At 38.5% G+C, this 23,086-nt stretch overlaps 2 protein-coding genes across 2 annotated transcripts; both read right to left on the bottom strand.

Moving 5' to 3' along the window:
* Window positions 1–204: 204 nt before the first annotated feature.
* On the bottom strand, window positions 205–2,505 carry LOC118060538 (GDSL esterase/lipase At5g45670). The gene is made up of 5 exons (XM_035073764.2): window positions 2,194–2,505; window positions 1,761–1,885; window positions 1,269–1,511; window positions 783–1,029; window positions 205–690 (listed from the first exon to the last, which is right to left on the bottom strand). The coding sequence occupies exons 1-5, from the start codon at window positions 2,444–2,446 to the stop codon at window positions 431–433; spliced, it is 1,128 nt and encodes a 375-aa protein (XP_034929655.1). The 5' UTR covers window positions 2,447–2,505; the 3' UTR covers window positions 205–430.
* Window positions 2,506–3,726: 1,221 nt separating this feature from the next.
* LOC140954330 (uncharacterized) lies at window positions 3,727–21,810 on the bottom strand. Its single transcript, XM_073403533.1, has 8 exons — window positions 21,770–21,810; window positions 20,687–21,218; window positions 19,852–20,587; window positions 8,279–9,216; window positions 8,117–8,167; window positions 7,814–7,906; window positions 7,111–7,767; window positions 3,727–4,182 (listed from the first exon to the last, which is right to left on the bottom strand). The coding sequence occupies exons 1-8, from the start codon at window positions 21,808–21,810 to the stop codon at window positions 3,727–3,729; spliced, it is 3,504 nt and encodes a 1,167-aa protein (XP_073259634.1).
* Window positions 21,811–23,086: the final 1,276 nt, after the last annotated feature.

The following is a 23,086-nucleotide window of genomic DNA, read 5'->3' as shown; positions in this document are numbered from 1 at the left end:
AGATACATGAGTAACTGTAATGATTACAACATCCTATATTAGAATCATATTCTATAATAAACATCAAAAACCTTTCAAAACACAAATTAAAATTTCGATGACCCAATTCTCCTTCCCTTTTATCCTCTCTTTCAGCTTTGTTAGGATACTGATTTCACAAAAATAAATAAATAAAAAGGCAAAAAATTATATGAAATTGGATGTTTTATTCAATGGCTAGGGTTTATTGCAACATCTTAGTACAATGCAAATATCCTAGACGACAGAAACAATATTGTCAACCAGTCTTCTCCGGAAAAACATGAAAAAAAGGGACCATTTGAATGGTGTCTTTTTTCTTTTTTTGGTAGAAATGGTGGGTATCTTTTAAATAAAAATAGAAGGCCCAGGCAGTGCTACCTCGCCAACAACCAGTCTTAATCATAATATTTTACTTCCATACGTACGTACTGCAACCATCGGCTTCATCATTTGGGACCTTAGCTAATTCACTGATATCATACGGATATGCATCAACAGGAAATTGACGTTTATATGCCCTTTTCGCAAAGATACGAGCTCTAGCTTCAGTATAGTGGGCTCCGTCCCAGTACACATGCTCATCCCTGTTGAGGCATGGATACGTAAGAGCTGCACACGGTATTTGATCAGTAGGAACGTCACAACAGCTCTTATCGGTGATTTTGAAACCTGCAAAGCAAGCCAAAGTAAAATTAGGAGGCCATGGCGACGCCTGTCTTGATGATCAACCATTAACCCCCTCCAAAGAATACAAATATTACCTAAATCTGTATAATTTTCAGAATCAATTTCGTAAGAGTTTATGTAAGTAAATTTAGCTCCGGGAAGGTTGGCATTAAGCTTCGGGAGAGCTTTCTGAAGGTCGTTGTTGAAAAGTTGAGCCGCATGGTTGAGTTTGTCTACACATGAAGATTCATTAGCGCCAAATATTTGTTTGTATGCTGGCATACAGCCTATCCGAATAAGCCCAAACACGGCTACCTTTCTTGCTCCTTCGCTGTACAATCTCTGGATTTGGCAAGAAGAAAAATGGAAGAGGCGCTATTAGTTAGATTATGGTCACAATTAATTTGGAATGATTTTTTATGGAACCAACCTCTAGTTGATGGTACTCATTTGTGTTCTTTTTTGCTAGATTAACTTCAGCTTAATGGTACTCTTGTTTTATTAATAAAACTACTCAATTATAACTTATATATATATATATATATATATATATATATATATATATATATATATAAACATACCTCTAGTTGAATTTCATAAGTTTGAACAAGAAGTTGTGCAAATTGTTCAGGAGTGTAGATGTCGCTGGTATTGTAGCCTTCGCCATAATAGTTGTTGAGATAGTCATTGTAACCCGTTTCAACAGCATATATGCACTGGCCAAGGTACTTCTTTGCAACATCTGCACCCCCCAATTCTTTGGCAATCCGTGATGCTATAATCTTGTGGTTGTATAACTGAAGATCCATGGTGTATCGTTGTCCCTTTCCATACAAAAGAATCATGATGTTAGCGCTGCAAATTAAGACATAAATATTCTTACTGAATTAATTTTAGAAAAACAGATCGGATGGCCATCAAGAAGATTACACATCAAAGAAAAAATGAAAACAAGGATTACGTCATAAATTTTAGAAAATGTTAGATTTTATACATACATATATATAGAGAGACACACACCGAAAGATTTTAATGCTTTGGTAATTAAGAGGCATAAAAGTGTTGGCAATCACCAAAAGATATCCAGTCATATTAAGAATGCCACTTCCACCAGATGCATAATTTACACCATTCATAAACTCCCTGCAATTTCCCTTGCCGAAAGGTGGAATGTAATTTTCAAAGCCCAATAGGTCAGCTGAAACAAAAACTGTACTAAATTAGTGCAATGACTGAAAGAATATATACTTGTTTATTCATAGCACAAAGCTTGGAACATCGCACAAAGAGTTTTAAAATTGAATCATCCCATTAAATAATTTATACAATGTTTTTGGGGAAAAAAATGATGAAACATTGAGCAGCAGATAGTAAAAAGCAAACTGAAACCAGATTTTTAATTTAATCCGATTTTTTTTCCCTTAAAAAGTAGCTTAATTCCTAGCTAATGAGAAAAACATCGTACGAAAATTTTATGTTTATAAGAGAAGAGAGGTAGCTGCAGACCAATCGCGTCCGCTATGTTGACGCCATTGCTACACCTTCCTGTAGACCCGTAAGGAAAGTCTACACCGTAAGGTAGATAATCAACTGTCACATCTGTTTCAAGGGCCAGATTGTTCCCATTATCAAACACTGAGTCTCCAAAGATGAAGAGACAAGGAACTTGAGGTGATGATCCACAAGCCCACTGTTGCCAGATTGATACCCCCAGCACAATAGACAGCAATATCCTCCATGCCTTAAGTCCACGTGCCATTGACAAGAAATATGCAAGGAGAAGAGGAAACAAGAATAAGAAAGGAAGGATAAAGAAGGAGTAGCTAGGGAAGGGTGCTTTGAAATAGACAAGCCAAAGACCTCCTTATAAATGGGTGGACACGGGAAAAAAACAAAAAATCTAATTCAAAACTTCATTATTGAATACTTTGTTTTTAAGTAATCGCGCGTTCTGAGGATTAAAACTCTTTAAATAAACTTAAAACTTAACCCAAACAAAGTACTAAGTATAAAAATGAAAATGAAAAATAACAAAACTTGCTCAAACATCACATTTTAACCTCGTTTGAAGTTTTGCCAAACCATTTGCTAGTTATAGATATATAATTGGATCTTTGAGATCTTTTTATCAAATTTGAACACATTTAACAATAAAATAAAAAAGTTATAGGTTTTTTTTTATTAAGCTGATCATTTTGTATAACTCACCCCTCTTTTTAAGTTTAGTTTATCCATAATTATCCCCACAAGACTATTCATATAGTGTTGTTGTGATAGATCCAACTGACAAATTAGAACCATTTATTATTAAAAAAAAGAAGAATTTAGATATTTATTTATTAGATTATGGTATTTTAAACTAATTTATAAAATTGAAATGAAAAGCATATTTAGTGTTATTGGATTGTCAATGAACCATCTTAATCTAAAAACTTAAGTTTTTAGGTGAGACTTTAATATATGATTTATATTATTTTCTAACGTATCATTTCAAGTGAAAGCCCATTAGCTTTAAACTTACGTAGATCAACCACTACCTTGTGCTTAATCTTATCAAATAGAATGAGGTCAGGGTTTGTGTTTGATTTAATTGTGTTTTAAAAAGTGAAAATATGAAAAAGTCATTTGATGGTTGTTTAATTGTTTTTTTTTTTTAATTTAAGAGTAATATAGTCATTTCACTATGCTTTAAAAATATATATAAAAAAATCGATTTATCCCCTATCAATACGATAATGACTAATGGACCATTGCGAAAAGATCATATTGATTTTTTAAAAGGATAAAATAGTCATTTTACTATTCAAATCCATAGTTATTATGGAAAGCCAAATCAGAACCATCATATCCCCCTGTTTTAGATCCAGAAACTCTTGTTTTTTCCCCTTCTATGCTGCCAAGAATAATATCTTTCCTCAAATTCCTCCTGAAAGTCCCTCCACCTCAATACATCTCATGATCTCCTCTCTCTAATAGTTTTCCACCAAGAGTGGGCACTCTTAGTCAACAACTAGGTCATACAATCTACTCGTGACTCCTTTAGCACCCACATTGATCTATAACGCTTTCCACTTTTCTCAACCAATGCTCGGCGACTTCAACATCCTCCTCCCCTGAGTAGGTCACACACCCTATCTCTCGCATACCTTTACCCACTGCACTAAAAGTGACCACCCTCTCTGGTCTAGGAGCGGTATTAGATGCTCGTGCTACCATCCTTACTACTACAGCCCTGACCAGCTGCTCCATGAAAGCAAGGTTTGAATATGGGTTAGGCGTAATTGCCAACGCCATTGATGGGGGTATGTCATCTTGTCTATACCCATCTAATGCCTCGGGCAATGATACATCTGCCTGAAAAAATATAGAATCATCTTGTCGCCCTGCTGATTCTCCCACCTTGGAGCGAACTGATGTTGTAGGTAGGTGGGAGGCAATATCCATCAATACATCCCCATCTAGTTCATTACCATACTGTGAACTATACTTTATTCTCTGTACAGTACAGGGAATGAATCAATCATGGTTCCTTATCGTGTGCGAACCATCCTATAATATATTTTTAAAATCAGATCAATATTCTAATCCCTGAAATTTCAATCATGCTCTGATATAAAAATTGTAACATCTCAATTACCAAAACAACACACCAATCATACTTTAGGGAAAAGCATGGTAATTTTATTTTATTTTTGTATAAATCAAATTCATGCAAGGGTCCACCAAAATTTCAGTAGTCTCCCCCATACCAGGAGGTCTCAAGTTATCAACAACAACCTGTTACACTTCTATTAACCATTATCCAATCACAACTTAATCATCCTGGGTCTCAATTTCAACAATCAATATTAATGCAATTGCAATCTCTCAAACATTAATATAATAGAAATAAAGTATTAAATGAAACTAAATAAGTAAACACACATACATGTAGATTATAAATACATGAAAATAAAATTTAAGCTCATACATTTAATTTATATTATTATAATTCAAGTCATGTGCCAAGTTAAAAGTTTAATTATGTTTAAGAATTAATTTGAGTCAAATTAAAATATTTAATTAGGTATAAGGACTTAATTATACTTTTAATATGTCAAATTAATGTTATTAGGGACTTAATTTGTGAAACAAATAAGTTTGGAAGCCTAATTTGGGCTTAATTGAGAAAATTAAAATTTTAGAAGACCAAACTTAATTTTTAGAAAGTCAATTGATTGAAATCAGGGGTAAAAATGCAAGAAAATCAAATTTTAAGGTTAATAAAGGGTTAAATTGAAAAAATTTACAGGCAAGAACCTTTTTGAAAAAGGTGTTAAACTTTGGAGACTTAATTCATTTGAAAATAGGGGTGAAATTAAAGAAAGTTTGAAGTTTAATGGTTAATTGAGGGTCAATTTGCATAAATCCAAAACTAAGGATCAAAATAAAAAGGACGCTAAAATTCGAAGTTGATATTAGAGTTTCATAAGGGTAAAATTGCATAAAATTAAAATTTTAAAGTTAATTAGGAATGCGATTAAAAGAAATCAAGAACCAAAGGACTAAATTGAACTTTAATCAAATACCTAATTAAAAGCCTAAGAAATGAAAACGATGTCATTTCATTTAAATGAAATGGTGCGTTTTGACTAGCAGAAACAAAAAAAAAAAAAAAAAAAAAAAAAAAAAAAAGAGAAAGCCATATGACTTGATGTCTGGTTACTATTCATCATCTTCTACCTTTGTACCCGTAAGGCTGCTCAGGTGGCTATCTTTTTAGAGTATTTAATGCTTCGTTTCTCCACGAAACCGAACAAACAATACACCACTATGATAGCCTTACATTGTACTACACCATAATTCGTTTTGGTTGATTGTCCCTACAGTCATCGTGGCACCGCCATAAAGAGGCCAACTCGATCAGCCTTTAGCAGCATAATTTTTTAAGATCATGATGACATCTTTGAGCCAGCAGTTGGGAGGATCCTTCTCGCTTGAATCATTTGAGAGCCAAGATTGGTCCCTTATAAAAACAAGATGCCATTTTTTGGCATTAAGGAGCAAGAAATCTTAGTGTAAAGTTGGCAAAATATTAGCCCCTCCCTAGTTTTTTTTCTGCCATTACTGCTCTTCCCTCTCTATACCGCAGCCTTACTGACGTAGCGGAAGCCTTTGAAGAAAATAGATCACTGTCTGTTTTGAAAGAAATTGATTGTTCGAGTCCACGAACACAAGTAACGCTCGATTCCACGAGCCAGAGAATAGAATTCTCTAAGAGAAAGTTTATTAAGTCTGAATTGAAAGTTGCTTTACAATGAAACTAAGCAGCCTTTATATAAGCTGCACATCCTATTTCAACTAGGACTAAACTACTAGGAAAGAAATAACTGAAGTGGAAAAAACATACTAGAGTTCTGACGTTAATTAACTTCTAATATTAAAGCATAAATTGAGAGTCCTAAAATAGATTGGAAAACTTCTAATATTAAAGCATAAATTGAGAGTCCTAAAATAGATTGGAAAAGCCAGTTGTCGCTCTTGATTTCTCTCTGCAACGAGTTGTTTGTTGCTGGTTCAACAAGCTGCAACGTGTTCTACATCAGTCTCCCCTGCGTGAAAAGAACTTGACCCCGAGTTAGTGATGTGTGAAGATGCCTCGTCAGGGGGATGATATGCATACAAATCTGCGACATTGAAAGTAGAGGAAATGGCCATATCGGCAGGGAGGTTGATGATATAGGCATTGTCATTGATTTTGCGTAGAACCTGGAAAGAGCGATATTTCTTGTCTTTTAATTTATTGTATGTGCCTATGGGTAGTCGTCCTTTGCTCAAATACACCATGACGAGGTCACCTGTTTGAAATATCTAAGCCCGTCTCTTCTTATCAGCTGCTGTTTTATATTTGGAATTGGATGTTGCTAGATTGTGCCGCACTTGGTCTTGAATAGTTGCTATCCGTTCAGCCATATTGTCTACTGCAATACTAACACCAGGAAGTTTAGGTAGGGGAACTAAGTCTAAGGCATGTCGAGGTGGACAGCAGTAAACAATCTAGAATGGTGTTTTTCCTGTGGATCGGTTGAGCATGCTATTATAGGCAAATTCAGCTTGAGCAACAGTAATATCCCACTGTTTCGGTTTTGTACCAGAAAGACAACGAATTAAGTTCCCGAGAGTGTGGTTGACTACTTCTGTTTGACCATCAAACTGAGGATGGCTGGTGATGCTGAAGTTCAAGGATGTGTCAAATCACCGCCATAAGGATCTCCAGAAATGGCTTAAGAATTTGGTGTCTCTGTCTGAAGTGATGGATTTAGGAACCCCATGCAGACGAACAATCTCTTTGAAAAACATATTGGCGACATGAACTGCATCCGCGGTCTTTTTACAAGCAATAAAGTGAGCCATTTTTTAGTACCTGTCGACTACAACGTATACCGAGTCAAATCCGCGTTTGGTGCATGGGAGGCCTAAGACAAAGTGCATGGAAAGATCCTCCCACGGTGCTGCTGGAATGGGTAGAGGCATGTATAAACCAGTATTTTGGGATTGGCCCTTGGAAGCTTGACAGATGGGGCATCTCTTAACGTGACTGCTAACATCACATTTCAATTGTGGCCAATAATACCGCTCTTCAGCAAGGGCTATGGTTTTATCTCGTCCTAAGTGTCCGCTCAAGCCTCCACCGTGTAATTCATGGATAATTTGAGCTCGCAAGGAGCTCCTGGGGATGCATAGTTGGTTGCCATGAAAAAGATATCCTTCCTGTATGTGTAGCCCGCTGACAGGGGTCCCTGCTTGGCACTTTGCCCAAACATTCTGAAAGTCGTCATCGGTTGCATATAATTCTTTGAGGTAGTCAAATCCTGTTACTTCAGTTTGTAGTGTGACCAGCAGCAGAGCTCTTCGGCTTAAGGCATCAGCTGCCCGATTCAAACGACCTGCCTTGTGTTTCAAGGAGAAGCTGAAGAGTTGTATGAAGGAGATCCAGCGGGCATGCATCCGGTTGATATTGTTCTGGCTGTTGAGAAATTTTAATGCTTGATGGTCACTGAATATTAAAAATTCCCGTTGCACTAGGTAGTGCTCCCAGACCTTCAATGCACGAAAAACAACATATAATTCCAGCTCATAGGTAGACCATTTTCGGTGTTTTTTCGCTGTAAAATGCGATTGGTTTGCCGTCTTGAGATAGAACAGCACCAACGCCAACAATAGAAGCATCGCACTCTACCTGAAACAGTTTATCAAAGTTTGGTAGTGCCAAAACTGGGGCGGAGGATAGTTTGTCTTTAATTAACCTGAAACTATGTTCTGCTTCTTCTCCCCAATGGAATTTCCCCTTTTTCATGCATTCAATAATAGGCGCGACAATTCGAATAAAATCCCGCACGAATCGTCTGTAAAATGTTGTCAAGCCATGAAAACTACGGACCTCACTTACAGTTTGTGGAGTTGGCCACTCTCTAATGGCACGAATTTTTTCTTCATCCACCTTAATTCCATCCACACTTATTATGAATCCCAGAAATAACAAGTTGTTGGTTATAAAGCTGCACTTTTTCATATTAATATACAGCTTATTTTGTTGTAGAATTTGAAGTACTTCTCGCAGGTGTGCAACATAGTCAGCTTTGGTTTGACTATTTATTAGTATATCGTCGAAGTATACTACCACGAATTTTCCTGTAATGGATTTTAATATATGATTCATGAAACGCATGAAGGTGCTGGGTGCATTGGTTAGTTCAAATGGCATTACTAACCATTCATATAATCCCTCCTTTGTTTTAAAAGCAGTCTTCCACTCATCGTCTGGCCTGATCCGAATTTGATGGTACTCGCTGCGCAAGTCAATTTTTGAAAAGACTTTGGATCCGGACGACATGTCTAGCATGTCTTCTAACCGAGGGATAGGGAATCGATATTTAATAGTGATTTTATTGATTGCCCGACTGTTGATGCACATGCGCCAACTGCCATCCTTCTTTGGGACTAACAATGCTGGAACCGCACAAGGGCTCATACTCTCTTGTACCAAACCCTTTTTGATCAGTTCTTTAACCTGTTCCTGAAGCGCCTGACTTTCTTTGGGGTTCATCCAGTAATGTGGTCGATTAGGCAAACTAGCTCCTGGCATTAAGTCAATCTGGTGTTGTACGTTCCGTATGGGAGGTAACCCATTAGGCAGTTCTGTGGGTATAATCTCCTGAAATTCTTCCAGTAGAGGTATCAGTATTGGTGGGATGTCATTGGATTCCTTGCTGACTTCTCCTCCTACCACCATCGCGAAAATCTCACAGGCTTTCTTAGCTTCTTCTAAGAATTTCCCCCCGTCCATTAACAGTACTGAATTGTTCTTTGTCTTTGACATGCTGCTGGTGAGTTCTTCTTTCAAAGGCCCTAGCACGACCTTTAGATCATCCTTCATGAAGACATATACATTATCACGACCCCTATAAGTAGCATCCACATCATATTGCCAAGGGCGGCCCAAAATTATATGACAGGCATCCATTTCTACTACGTCACATATAACCTCATCTACGTAGTTCTTTCCAATCGAGAATTTAATGTGACAGGTGTCGCACCCCCACAAAAATTTTATAAAGGCACGACATCGGCTGGCGATCTTCGTTGTGTTCTAAGGATTTGGTTCTTTGGAGTCGCCACCTAGTATTTGGTCACTAGGAACCCTAACTGGTCTTTCAGAGATTCTAAGGCAAGGGACTGGTTGCGTAAAGGGAAGGTACTAGCACCCCTAATACGCCCTACCTAAGGTAAGCTGCTTGGTGTTTGGTTTGCTCTATAGTCTATGGTGTTGGTGTTTTCTAATCCCGTCAACTCGTAAATCGCAAGGAAAAGAGAATAAAAAGAACGAAGAAAATTTCACAATTCCTAAAAAAAAAATTACTTTTCACGGCTCGTAAACCGTGGAGAGAAAAAATTTTAATTTTGAAATATTCTCGATCGCAGCCAAAGCTTCTTTCAAACATGTGCGTTGATTTATTACTCCCGATAATATTTTGGATGTTCGTCCTTTTAAGGATTTCTTCATCCAAACATTAGCGGTGAACAATAACCACAACTTCTCCTCCCAAAATAAGATTTTTATAGTTTTTTGGAATATTGGCCAATACCCTTTGGAGTTTTACAAACGGGTTGTAAAATCCACAAATGCAAGAAAATGATTTTGTGTTTAAGAAATCTATGCGAAAACACATTTTCAAAACTTCCAATATTTTTTTTTTATATATAAAAAGAACATTCAAAACATGCTAGTGTATTGGCCGTATGCATGAAAACAAAACATTTTTTTTTAGTAAACATTTTTTTTTTACGAAAACCGGGTATTTTTAATACCGAATTTGTATCTTGACAATATAAAAAATACAAACCGGTATTGACCCAAAATACAATAATAAAATTACAGAAAAATCACAAATTCTTTGAAATAATTTTTTTTGAAGATTTTTTATTTTTTTATTTTTTTTTTAGGGCTGACCCATCGGGGCCCACATGGCTGGGCTGAACCCAGCAGGCCTCATGTGAACAGTGAAATAAATATGATGTGAACAGTGAAATAGCATTTCACTGTTCACGTGAATTATATGTGATGTGAACAGTGAATTAACATTTCACTGTTCAAGTGAATTATATTTCACTTCAACAGTGAAATGCAAGGAAATGGTGCATGCACAGCGACGAAGGGGGTGCAAACCTGGTGGCAGAAATGATGTTGAAGACGATGGCGAACACTCCCAGTGATGCTGGTGGCGGTGGACAGGAAGCCAATGGGGGCTCACGATGGTTCTGACGGTGGCAGTGGTTGGGAAGCGCAACTGTTTTCTGCAGTATTTCTTCTTCTTTATGTAGACGCATGTACCTCTGTCTTCCTCCTTTTTGCTTATGTCTGGTTCTTCTCCTCTTGATCCCGGGTGTTTCCTTCTGTCAGCTGTTCATCCTTCTCTGTGTACAATGGTCTCCCCTCTCGGTCGTCCCCTCACTGTCTCATTGCTTTTTTTTGTTTTGTTTCCTCCTCCCTCTCTTCTCTGTCCGTTCCTTCTCCGGTTTCTTCTCTCTCTCTCTTCGGGTTCTCTCCTCCTCTCTCTCTTCGGTTTTCTTTGTTTTTTCTTTGGGTTCTTTTTTTTTCTTTTCTGTCCTCCTCCCCTTCTTCTCTCTTTCGGTTCTCCATTTATAGAACCAGCGGGCGTGGCTTCACCGTGGAGCCAAGGAGCGGGTCGAGGAGCGGCTGTCGGGGAGCGGCTGTCCAGGCGGGCCTCCCTCGGCTTCGGCAGCGCGGCGGGTGGTCGGCCAGTGTCTTCTGTCGGTGGCCCACCGGCGTGGGGCCTCGGTCGGTGACAAGAGGGACCTGCAGAAAAATAAATAATGCAAACTTTTCCTTCTTCCCCGCTGTAATGTTCGGGGGAAGAAGAAAGTGAACAGTGCCGTTCAAAACGGCACCGTTCGGTCTCCTTTTTTTTTTTTTTTTTTTGCATGAAACGGCGTCGTTTTGGATAAAACGCGCCGTTCCATTTTTAAAATAAAGGCGCCAGAACATTTCTTGAATCAGTCCTTAATCATCTGTGTTCAATTCAATTTCGTCCCTTCCAATTTCGGTCCGTCCCCATAGTTGGCCGCGTTTTCCACTTTGATCCTTGGCCTCTGATTTATGCAATTTAGCCCTCAATTGATCAATAAACTTCTAATTTCTTCAATTAAGCCCCTGGATCAAATTCAAACAGCCCCCTCTATCTTTGCGCCTTCTCCAAATTGGTCCCTGGTTTCGGATTTTTACAATTAAGTCCCTAATTGGCCATTAAACTTCAATATTTATGCAATTAAGCCCCTGATTTGACCCAATAAATTCCTAAAAAATATATAATTTGGCCTCAGAACTTTAATTTCTTCTAATTAAAGCCCAAATTGACTTAAAAATCAATTTTTTCTTGCAATCAAATCCTTTATAAATTCAAATAAAAATCCAATTAAGTCCATAAACATCCAAATTTGGGCTTCTCCTCAAAATTTAAATTTTCCTTCTCAATAGGGCTCTCATCCTTCAAGAAAATACTGTAAAAAATCCAATCTTTGTATCTTTATACTCCTTGACCAGTTTTCTAACCATTTTCTGAGTGCTTCTGCCTTCCGTTATTTTTCTAGCCTCTTTTGGCTATTTATTTTATTTATTTTTGTGGGGACCCAAAAATGGGTTACAACAGATGCCCCCTCTTTATAAAGCTTACGGAGCATAGGTTTTGCGCAGTAAGATTTATAAAGATAAACCAAAACTGAACTCCCGAAACTGATCTGGTTGGAGCTTGATCGCTCTGAAACTTTGTCTTTACAGCAATCCTCCTCAACCCAAAAACCATGATCAAAATTTAGTCATCTCGAGATCCCTTCTGGCGATCTCCTTTAACCCCAAAAACTTGGAATCCCATCCGGCGATTCTTCTTAACCAAGGCTAAAATATAAAGTCCCTTCTGGCGACCTCCTTTGACCAATATCGAAATGCGAGATCCCTTCTGGCGATCTCAATCAACTTGGAATCTCATCTGGCGATTCCTTTACTCACAACCAAATACAAAAATGCGTAATGGTCTCATTGTATGGGTGACCTACCCAAGAAAAATGATGGTCTCATTGTATGGGTGACCTACCCAGAAAAAAAAAATGAAGAATGGTCTCATTGTATGGGTGACCTACCCAGAAAAATGCTGGTCTCATTGTATGGGTGACAAACCCAAGAAAAATGCTGGTCTCATTGTATGGGTGACCGACCCAAGAAAAATGCTGGTCTCATTGTACGGGTGACGAACCCTAGTGTTGGTCTCATTGTACGGGTGACGAACCCTAGAAAAATGATGGTCTCATTGTATGGGTGACCGACCCAAGAAAAATAATGGTCTCATTGTATGGGTGACCTACCCAGAAAAATAATGGTCTCATTGTATGGGTGACCTACCCAGGGGGAAGAATTCTTAGTAAACTCCAATGCTTTTCTAAGAAATGGTTTCAATATGAGGTCCCTTCTGGCGACCTTCCTTGATGAATGTCGAAGTATGAGATCCCATCTGGCGATCTCCTTTAACTTGGAATCCCATCTGGCGATTCCTTTTATTCAAAGCTGAAATATGAGGTCCCTTCTGGCGACCTCCTTGGATGAACATCGAAATATGAGATCCCTTCTGGCGATCTCCTTTAACCAACTTGGAATCCCATCTAGCGATTCCTTTTTTAACCAACATGAAATACGAGGTCCCATCTAGCAACCTCCAAATAGTGAAACACGAGATCCCTTCTGGCGATCTCATTTAATCATCTTGGAATCCCATCTGGCGATTCCTTTTAACAAACATGGAATATGAGGTCCCATCTAGCGACCCCCAAAATAGTGAAATACGAGATCCCTTCTGGCGATCTCCATCAACTTGGAATCCCATCTGGCAATTCCTTTTATTAAAACATGAAATATGAGGTCCCTTCTGGCGACCTTCATCGAAATACGAGATCCCTTCTGGCGATCTCAAACAACTTGGAATCCCATCTGGCGATTCCTTTTTATCAAACATGAAATATGAGGTCCCATTGGCGACCTCCAAATAGTGAAATGCGAGATCCCTTCTGGCGATCTCCATCAACTTGGAATCCCATCTGGCAATTCCTTTTATTCAAACATGAAATATGAGGTCCCTTATGGCAACCTTCATCGAAATACGAGATCCTTCTAGCGATCTCAACCAACTTGGAATCCCATCTGGCGATTCCTTTTAACAAAAGCTGAAATTTGAGGTCCCTTCTGGCGACCTCCGTTGATGAATATCAAAATACGAGATCCCTTCTGGCGATCTCAAACAACTTGGAATCCCATCTGGCGATTCCTTTTTACCGAATGCTATCGATGTCGTTTTTCCTGCTGGCAGGGTTTGAGAATCCTTATCTTCTCTTCTTGTTTGTTCTAGAATCAACTCAATGATTCTTTCTTCGTCCATAATCTTGTTGGAATGCACTAAGATCTCCTCCTGTTAACGATCCAAAAAACATAACATGCAATGATTTATGATTAGATGCAATGCATGCATTCGTACCTGGTTTTTGAAACATAGGCCCCATCCTCATCTTCTTGTTCGTGAGACTTGCCTCTCAACATGAGCTTGCTTTTTGAAATCGTATGCTGGATTCATCTCTCATGTTGCCTCCTATCATATCTTGGGGAAGAAGTCTTCGACTTTTTTACAAGTAGCCCCTTTTTTCTCCAAATTTACGACTTGTCCTTGCCTCTTTGTCATGCTTTTGTTAAATGCTTTATCTTTTTCAAATCTACGGGCCCTCATCCTGTTTTGAAAACATGTAAAACCTTTCAGGAAATAATCTTTTATTGCCCCCTAGTGTGGAGTGCAACTATATGTCAAGAAGATCTGATTTGGTGCTCTCCAATTGATGGAGTCATCTCTTTAGTCATGTGTAAAAAGTTCTTTTTAAGTAAAAGATTTCAAATGCTATGAGATCATATGTTTTATATATATATATAAAAAAGGCTCTTTACAAAGAGAATTCATGGTCGGACTTTAATTTTGTTGATTGAGAAATTACAAAATACATCAAGCGTAATATTTCCTTACAGAGTCAGAATTCGCGGGCCTAAACAGATCTTCTCCATCCATTCTAGAGAACAATTAAAGCTTCTCCCAAAAACGCTTTCTTTACCACTAAAGGGCCCTCATTGTTTGGCGTCCATTTACTCTGACCTTCTCCTGGTAAAAGACAACATTTTCTTCAATATAAGATCTCCTTCGTGGAACCCTCAAGGTCGAATCCTCTTGTTGTATGATTTGGCCATCCTTCTTTGATAAAGTTGATGATGACAGATTGCGGCTATCCTCTTTTCACTTATCGGATTCAACTGTTCACATTTAACCTTGTCCCATTCTAACTCTTCTAGCTCAAAGTCTATCAATACTCTTAATGAGGGGATTTCAACTTCTAAAGGTATTACCGCCTCCATTTCATATACCAACGTATACAGGGTGACTCTTATTGAGGTTCGGATTGCAGTGGGGTACGCGTGAAGGGCAAATGACAACATCTCAAACCAATCCTTGTAAGTGAATACCACTTTCTAAATAATCTTCTTGATATTTTTGTTAGAAGCTTCTACCGCACTATTCATCTTTGGCTTGTATGGTGAGAAATTGGCATACTTGATTTTTTCATTTAGCGCAGAGTTCTATTATCATCTTGCTATTGAAGTTCTGGCATTATTAATTTTTCTAGTGGACCATATCGATGGATCAAATATCTTTCCATAAATTTCTTCACCACTTTTTTCACGTCATCGAAACATCTCAACAAAGTTTTGTTAAATGATTTCTTATACAAAGTTTCCCCATCAAGATAGAAATTCATTGCCAACCTCCTCAACGTCTTCTTATTGATTTTTGGATGCCCCCACAGGATATGTCTGGTTTTGGATGAAATTCTTGATATCATAGTGCCAAGGGTTTCCATCAATTTCTCTTTCAAACTGAGCAATAATGAGCTAAGTTATTTCTTATATCAATGTGTATTGGTTGTACCTTGTGCCCAAAGTCTATTCTAGCCATAGAAGCTGGCGTGACCAAAACATCAAAATGGTTTCTTTCCCTTCCTAGATGGGTGAACTTTATTTCCTCAAATTCTCTAGCCCATTTAGACAAGTATTCTTTGCAAGGTCTCAACTTCTCGTCCTTGGTTTGCCCTTTTCCTTTCACTTGACAAATAATCAAAATCGAGTCTCCAATACACATCTATCTTTCTGATGTTTAGCTCTAATGCAACCTTTAAAATCGAGAATGCAAGCTTCAAACTCAGTTGTGTTGTTAGCGTACCCAAATTGCGATTTAACTAAAACCGGATACTGTTTCTTATTAGGAAAGATTAGCACTGCCCCCACTCTATTACCACAACACCCTCAAAGTACATAATCCAATAATCTGATTTCCCTTACTCGACTGAAAGCATATTTTTATCCAAAAAATCAAATCTTAACAGCCCATAAACTTTCACAACATGGTCAGCTAGGTGATTGGCGATGACATTCATGGCTTTTCTTGTCATATATACTATGTTGTACTCAGTTAGTAGAACTTGCCATTTTTCAATTCAACTCGATAGATAGGGGTGGATTCAGTAGGTATTGCTTGATTTTCGTGAAAGCTTCTCCACGTTCTTATTCCAAATTCCAAGATTCTTCTTCCTTAACAATTTGAAGATGAGGTCATAAGTCGTGGTTAATTGGGATATAAATTGAGCAATGTAATTCAAACTTCCCAAGAACCTCCTTACATCCTTCTTAGTCTTGGGAGTTGGCATAGGTTGAATAGCCTTTACTTAATCAGGGTCCACTTCTATCCCTTTGTCACTCATCATAAATTCCAACAACTTCCTAGATTTCACCCCGAATGAACACCTTGCATGGTTAAGCCTCAACTTGTACTTTCTTAGTCTTTCAACTAATTCCTTCAATATTTGGTCATGATTCTCTCCCTCTCTAGGTCATGTCATCCACGTATACTTTAATCTCTTTTGCATCATGTTGTGAAATAAAGTTACCCTGGCACTTTGGTAGGTGCCCCCAACTTTCTTTAACCCAAACGGCATGACCTTGTAGCGGGTTTCCAAGTTTGTTCATGTTGTTCATTTTTGTGAATCCCCTAATGTTATTTTCCTACCATTCTTCCTCTTCTACAACTAATATGGATTCTTTAAAGTCCGGCCATTCATTCTCAGTGTAAAGTGCAGGTGTAGTTATGGAAGATTCGTTTTGAAAAGAAAAATGATGTGTAAAAACACCAAGATGAACTTTTGAAAAGGCATTTGGAACCTCGATTTAAAAAGTTGAAAAAGGAAAACAACACAATATCATGATCAAACAAGCATTGTTGATTAAATCACCAAATGAAGCTTCTTGGGTCTCCCAATTCTAGAACATCTCTCCCTTTATGGATGCAAAAAGATATTATGGAGCATACATCCTAAGGATAGGCTCTAGTTCCTTTATGTGAGACATTGGGTAGGTTTACTATTGGGTCTCTAAAAAGGGTCTCTTGCTGTTCCAGTGATCACCCTCGTAAAGGCGATATGGAGGTCCAGTAGATAGTGGGATGGCACGTGTACCAATCACAATCAGTCTAAACACTCAGCAAAGAGTTGGGGTTTACACAAACTTAAACCTTGACTCAAGTCATAAGGCAAGCTGCTAGTCCCCCACTTAACCTTAAAGTTACAGGTGTGTGCCCTCATAATATAATAACAATAATAAAGTGATGCATGACCATGCCATGTACGATAGAATGTAAAGATGTATGCTAAAGCTTTTAAACAAAGCATCGTAAGAAAACAAAAACCAATAACACATAGCATAAACAAACAAAAAAATCAAGCTTAGTCCAAGGGTCCCCAGTGGAGTCGCCATTCTGTCGCACCCCCACAAAAATTTTATAAAGGCACGACATCGGCTGGCGATCTTCGTTGTGTTCTAAGGATTTGGTTCTTTGGAGTCGCCACCTAGTATTTGGTCACTAGGAACCCTAACTGGTCTTTCAGAGATTCTAAGGCAAGGGACTGGTTGCGTAAAGGGAAGGTACTAGCACCCCTAATACGCCCTACCTAAGGTAAGCTGCTTGGTGTTTGGTTTGCTCTATAGTCTATGGTGTTGGTGTTTTCTAATCCCGTCAACTCGTAAATCGCAAGGAAAAGAGAATAAAAAGAACGAAGAAAATTTCACAATTCCTAAAAAAAAATTACTTTTCACGGCTCGTAAACCGTGGAGAGAAAAAATTTTAATTTTGAAATATTCTCGATCGCAGCCAAAGCTTCTTTCAAACATGTGCGTTGATTTATTACTCCCGATAATATTTTGGATGTTCGTCCTTTTAAGGATTTCTTCATCCAAACATTAGCGGTGAACAATAACCACAACTTCTCCTCCCAAAATAAGATTTTTATAGTTTTTTGGAATATTGGCCAATACCCTTTGGAGTTTTACAAACGGGTTGTAAAATCCACAAATGCAAGAAAATGATTTTGTGTTTAAGAAATCTATGCGAAAACACATTTTCAAAACTTCCAATATTTTTTTTTATATATATAAAAAGAACATTCAAAACATGCTAGTGTATTGGCCGTATGCATGAAAACAAAACATTTTTTTTTTAGTAAACATTTTTTTTTGACGAAAACCGGGTATTTTAATACCGAATTTGTATCTTGACAATATAAAAATACAAACCGGTATTGACCCAAAATACAATAATAAAATTACAGAAAAAATCACAAATTCTTTGAAATAATTTTTTTTTGAAGATTTTTTATTTTTTTATTTTTTTTTTTAGGGCTGACCCATCGGGGCCCACATGGCTGGGCTGAACCCAGCAGGCCTCATGTGAACAGTGAAATAAATATGATGTGAACAGTGAAATAGCATTTCACTGTTCACGTGAATTATATGTGATGTGAACAGTGAATTAACATTTCACTGTTCAAGTGAATTATATTTCACTTCAACAGTGAAATGCAAGGAAATGGTGCATGCACAGCGACGAAGGGGGTGCAAAACCTGGTGGCAGAAATGATGTTGAAGACGATGGCGAACACTCCCAGTGATGCTGGTGGCGGTGGACAGGAAGCCAATGGGGGCTCACGATGGTTCTGACGGTGGCAGTGGTTGGGAAGCGCAACTGTTTTCTGCAGTATTTCTTCTTCTTTATGTAGACGCACGTACCTCTGTCTTCCTCCTTTTTGCTTATGTCTGGTTCTTCTCCTCTTGATCCCGGGTGTTTCCTTCTGTCAGCTGTTCATCCTTCTCTGTGTACAATGGTCTCCCCTCTCGGTCGTCCCCTCACTGTCTCATTGCTTTTTTTTGTTTTGTTTCCTCCTCCTCTCTTCTCTGTCCGTTCCTTCTCCGGTTTCTTCTCTCTCTCTCTTCGGGTTCTCTCCTCCTCTCTCTCTTCGGTTTTCTTTGTTTTTTCTTTGGGTTCTTTTTTTTTCTTTTCTGTCCTCCTCCCCTTCTTCTCTCTTTCGGTTCTCCATTTATAGAACCAGCGGGCGTGGCTTCACCGTGGAGCCAAGGAGCGGGTCGAGGAGCGGCTGTCGGGGAGCGGCTGTCCAGGCGGGCCTCCCTCGGCTTCGGCAGCGCGGCGGGTGGTCGGCCAGTGTCTTCTGTCGGTGGCCCACCGGCGTGGGGCCTCGGTCGGTGACAAGAGGGACCTGCAGAAAAATAAATAATGCAAACTTTTCCTTCTTCCCCGCTGTAATGTTCGGGGGAAGAAGAAAGTGAACAGTGCCGTTCAAAACGGCACCGTTCGGTCTCCTTTTTTTTTTTTTTTTTTGCATGAAACGGCGTCGTTTTGGATAAAACGCGCCGTTCCATTTTAAAATAAAGGCGCCAGAACATTTCTTGAATCAGTCCTTAATCATCTGTGTTCAATTCAATTTCGTCCCTTCCAATTTCGGTCCGTCCCCATAGTTGGCCGCGTTTTCCACTTTGATCCTTGGCCTCTGATTTATGCAATTTAGCCCTCAATTGATCAATAAACTTCTAATTTCTTCAATTAAGCCCCTAGATCAAATTCAAACAGCCCCCTCTATCTTTGCGCCTTCTCCAAATTGGTCCCTGGTTTCGGATTTTTACAATTAAGTCCCTAATTGGCCATTAAACTTCAATATTTATGCAATTAAGCCCCTGATTTGACCCAATAAATTCCTAAAAAATATATAATTTGGCCTCAGAACTTTAATTTCTTCTAATTAAAGCCCAAATTGACTTAAAAATCAATTTTTTCTTGCAATCAAATCCTTTATAAATTCAAATAAAAATCCAATTAAGTCCATAAACATCCAAATTTGGGCTTCTCCTCAAAATTTAAATTTTCCTTCTCAATAGGGCTCTCATCCTTCAAGAAAATACTGTAAAAAATCCAATCTTTGTATCTTTATACTCCTTGACCAGTTTTCTAACCATTTTCTGAGTGCTTCTGCCTTCCGTTATTTTTCTAGCCTCTTTTGGCTATTTATTTTATTTATTTTTGTGGGGACCCAAAAATGGGTTACAACAACAGGTTTCGGTTATCTTCACTTCACTTCCTCGTTTGATCCATCCAATTTTATACGGGCAAGGGTGCTTTCTAGTTTGCAAACCAAGTTTGGTAACCATGATCTTTGACACTATGTTCTCACTACTGCCACTATCAATAATAATATCACAAACTCTTTTGTTTACAGTGTATCTGGTTCTGAAGATCTTATGTCGCTGGGATGGCTCTTCATGCTTTGGTGTAAGCAATAGTCGTTGGACCACTAGAGAATGTGATAAAAGTTCTCCTTCGTCGCCACCTGTTATTTCTTCTTCTTTATAAGCATAGACTGCTTCATTCTCATCTGCCTCACGTCTGCAATCCTCTCCTGGTTCCACTAAGTTGACAGCGCCTCTCCTTGGACATTGGTTAGAACGATGCCCTGGTTGTCCACACCTATAGCATTTATCACCCGCTGGACGAGCATAAGGATTTCGGGGTGCTATTTCTGGTGGTGCAATAGAGACTGGTCTTGTGGGCACCCCATTATTGCTTACAACGTTAGAGAAGGATGGTTGTGTCATGGGAGCTTTGCCTTTGTTTACCGTAGCCCGATTATTGTCTACAAAACCTCTTCCCCCGATTGCTGGCTTTGTTATATCTAGTTGGGTTTCCACTTTAATGGCTAGCGCTACTACTTCAGTCAAGGTATATACTGTCTGCATTGCCACCCGATCTTGTATAGTCCAACGTAGTCCCCCAACAAACCAGGCCACCTGTTGTGCTTCAGTTTCTAGCAGGTTATTTCGAGATGATAACTGGTGAAATTCTTCTAGGAAAGTCTCGACAGTCCTGCTTCCCTGCTTGCACTCTTGATATTGTTTAAACAGAATTTGTTCATAATCTGGGGGTAGATATCTGGACCTTAGTAGTCATTTCATTTTAGCCCATGTCTGGACCATGCTCTTTCCTTGTCGCAATCGCATGGTTTGTAGTTGTTCCCACCATGCCGAAGCCCCTTCTAGGAGCCTGTATGCGACTAGCTTGATCCTTTTATCTTCAGGGATGTCCATATAATCGAAAAATCGTTCAACTAACACCAGCCAATCAAGGAATCCTTCAATCTGAAGTTGGCCATTAAAACTGGGTAGGTCCATCTTCATGCGAAACGTTTGTCGGTCTGGCTCTCTTTGACCTCCCCTGTGATTACCCCGAAGCATGGTTTCAGCATCATCTTCATCCTCACTGAGGGTATCTTCATAGGTTGGTTGCCTTCGTGCTATCCCTGGATGGCGTTCAAACAGAACGTCAGTTCTATCTCTATAGGGGTGACGACCGGGAGGGTCATTGCCCCTCTGATGGTTTCCTGTTGTTAGCTTAGCAAGGGTTGCCTGGATCTCTCGTAATGCCTGTCGTGTTTCATGCTGGAAATTCCTGAATTCTATTCCAGTAACCAGAGTATCCTCACGTTCACCGCTGCTGAGGATTTCGCTCTCGTTTCATGCATTCACCATCAGGTTAGGATTAAGCTTGCTCTGATACCAACTGACGTAGCGGAAGCCTTTGAAGAAAACAGATCATCGTCTGTTTTGAAAGAAATTGATTGTTCGAGTCCATGAACACAAGTAACGCTCGATTCCACGAGTTAGAGAATAGAATTCTCTAAGAGAAAGTTTATTAAGTCTGAATTGAAAGTTGCTTTACATTGAAACTAAGCAACCTTTATATAAGCTGCACATCCTATTTCAACTAGGACTAAACTACTAGGAAAGAAATAACTGAAGTGGAAAAAACATACTAGAATTCTGACGTTAATTAACTTCTAATATTAAAGCATAAATTGAGAGTCCTAAAATAGATTGGAAAACTTTTAATATTAAAGCATAAATTGAGAGTCCTAAAATAGATTGGAAAAGCCAGTTGCCGCTCTTGATTTCTCTTTACAACGAGTTGTTTGTTGCTGGTTCAACAAGCTGCAATGTGTTCTACATCACTCACTCACCACAACCTCACCAACATTGTGACCAACAACAGCCTAGCACCTTTGCAACCTCATCTTATCGCTGACAATAGGAACAACCATTGTTAGCTTCTTCTTCTCCCCCTACGAGATAATCTTCAGCAATGATGTCAATAGCAACTTCGGTGCCACCTTAACCACGCCAACAAACCAGTAATGGCGGCGACACCCCTCCCCTGCTCTAGGTAACCTTCTTCTTTTCCCTCTTCCCCCAGCTGTAAACCTTCCATAGCAACTGCATGCAAAACAAGAATTTGTTATGCATGCAGTGCAATTAATTAACATGGTCACTTGGCAAGGCCAATGACCATATGAGCTGGGCTAGACTCATTTCAGCCCAGCCCGGATGATTGGGTTGTTTCCAACCCAAATTCAAATAAAAAAAAGAAGATTGTTGGGTCGTTAGTAAGCCCAATCCAATTTGAATACGTCGAGCTTGGGCTTTGGGCCCGAGCAGCCCATTTATTTAAAAAATAATATAATAATACTTTAAAAAAAAAATCTTTCAAAAGACCATTTTAAAATTATTTGTGAGCCTGTCACATATTTTCTAACAATTTTGTCTAATATCAGGTCATAGACTTACATTGTAAAATACCGATCCGGTATCAAAATATTTGATTTTTCCATTAAAAAATCCAAAATTTCAAAAATAATCTTTTTTAAAATAAAATAAAATAAAATAAAAGTATGTTTTGTTTTCATGCATACAACCAAATCCTAAAGGTTTTTCATGTATATTTTTCTTAAAAAAAAAAAATCACATTTCTATCACCTTTTAATAATGTAAAAATTAATATTGTAACCAATTTATAATTATTCATTAAAATTTAATTAAAATATCAAAAATTCTATATAATAACTAGTTTGGTACCCGGAATATTAATTATTAGAGTCTGACGCCAAGGTTCATGAATTCTTCTTTTTTGTTGTCAACTTTATTAATGGACATTTCTCTTCACCTTCATCATCATCATCTGAAGCATGATCATCTCTCTAACAGCCCTCTACCATATTTTGATCTAAAAAAGACACCCGGCCCCATCAGAGAATCTCTATAGCTGAGTCCCCTTGGATTTTTGTCGGTTCTGACAATAATTCTGCGGATGTATCCCTCCAGTGATGTTTAGCTAAATCCACTTTTATTTTTGTATTAGAACGAGCTAAGAGAATAGTTTACTCTGATGAGATAGTAGTGGTTACTTTTGGTAATGACATGAGACGCATGAAAATGATCACTTGTGAAAAACAGGTTGGAGTTTAATATGATGAGGATAGGAAGTAGTTTTTTCTCGGTTTCAGCTACACCTCTGCCATGTTTCAGCTACCCAGAAACAAA

This window comes from Populus alba, chromosome 12 (genome assembly GCF_005239225.2).
Source record: "Populus alba chromosome 12, ASM523922v2, whole genome shotgun sequence".
NCBI lineage: Eukaryota > Viridiplantae > Streptophyta > Magnoliopsida > Malpighiales > Salicaceae > Populus > Populus alba.
This window is presented reverse-complemented; position numbering and strand designations above follow the sequence as displayed.

Excerpts from the sequence above, each read along its gene's own strand:
- LOC118060538 (XM_035073764.2), bottom strand. The coding sequence starts at position 2,446 with ATGGCACGTGGACTTAAGGCATGGAGGATATTGCTGTCTATTGTGCTG. Across the intron at positions 1,886-2,193 it reads CAACATAGCGGACGCGATTG|CTGACCTATTGGGCTTTGAA; the intron begins GTCTGCAGCTAC and ends TTTTTGTTTCAG. Across the intron at positions 1,030-1,268 it reads CTTATGAAATTCAACTAGAG|AGATTGTACAGCGAAGGAGC; the intron begins GTATGTTTATAT and ends TGCCAAATCCAG.
- LOC140954330 (XM_073403533.1), bottom strand. The coding sequence starts at position 21,810 with ATGGTTGTTCCTATTGTCAGCGATAAGATGAGGTTGCAAAG. Across the intron at positions 8,168-8,278 it reads ATGTTGCACACCTGCGAGAA|GTGGATGAAGAAAAAATTCG; the intron begins GTACTTCAAATT and ends GATGGAATTAAG. Across the intron at positions 4,183-7,110 it reads CCAAACGCGGATTTGACTCG|AGAATAAAGTATAGTTCACA; the intron begins GTATACGTTGTA and ends TGTACTGTACAG.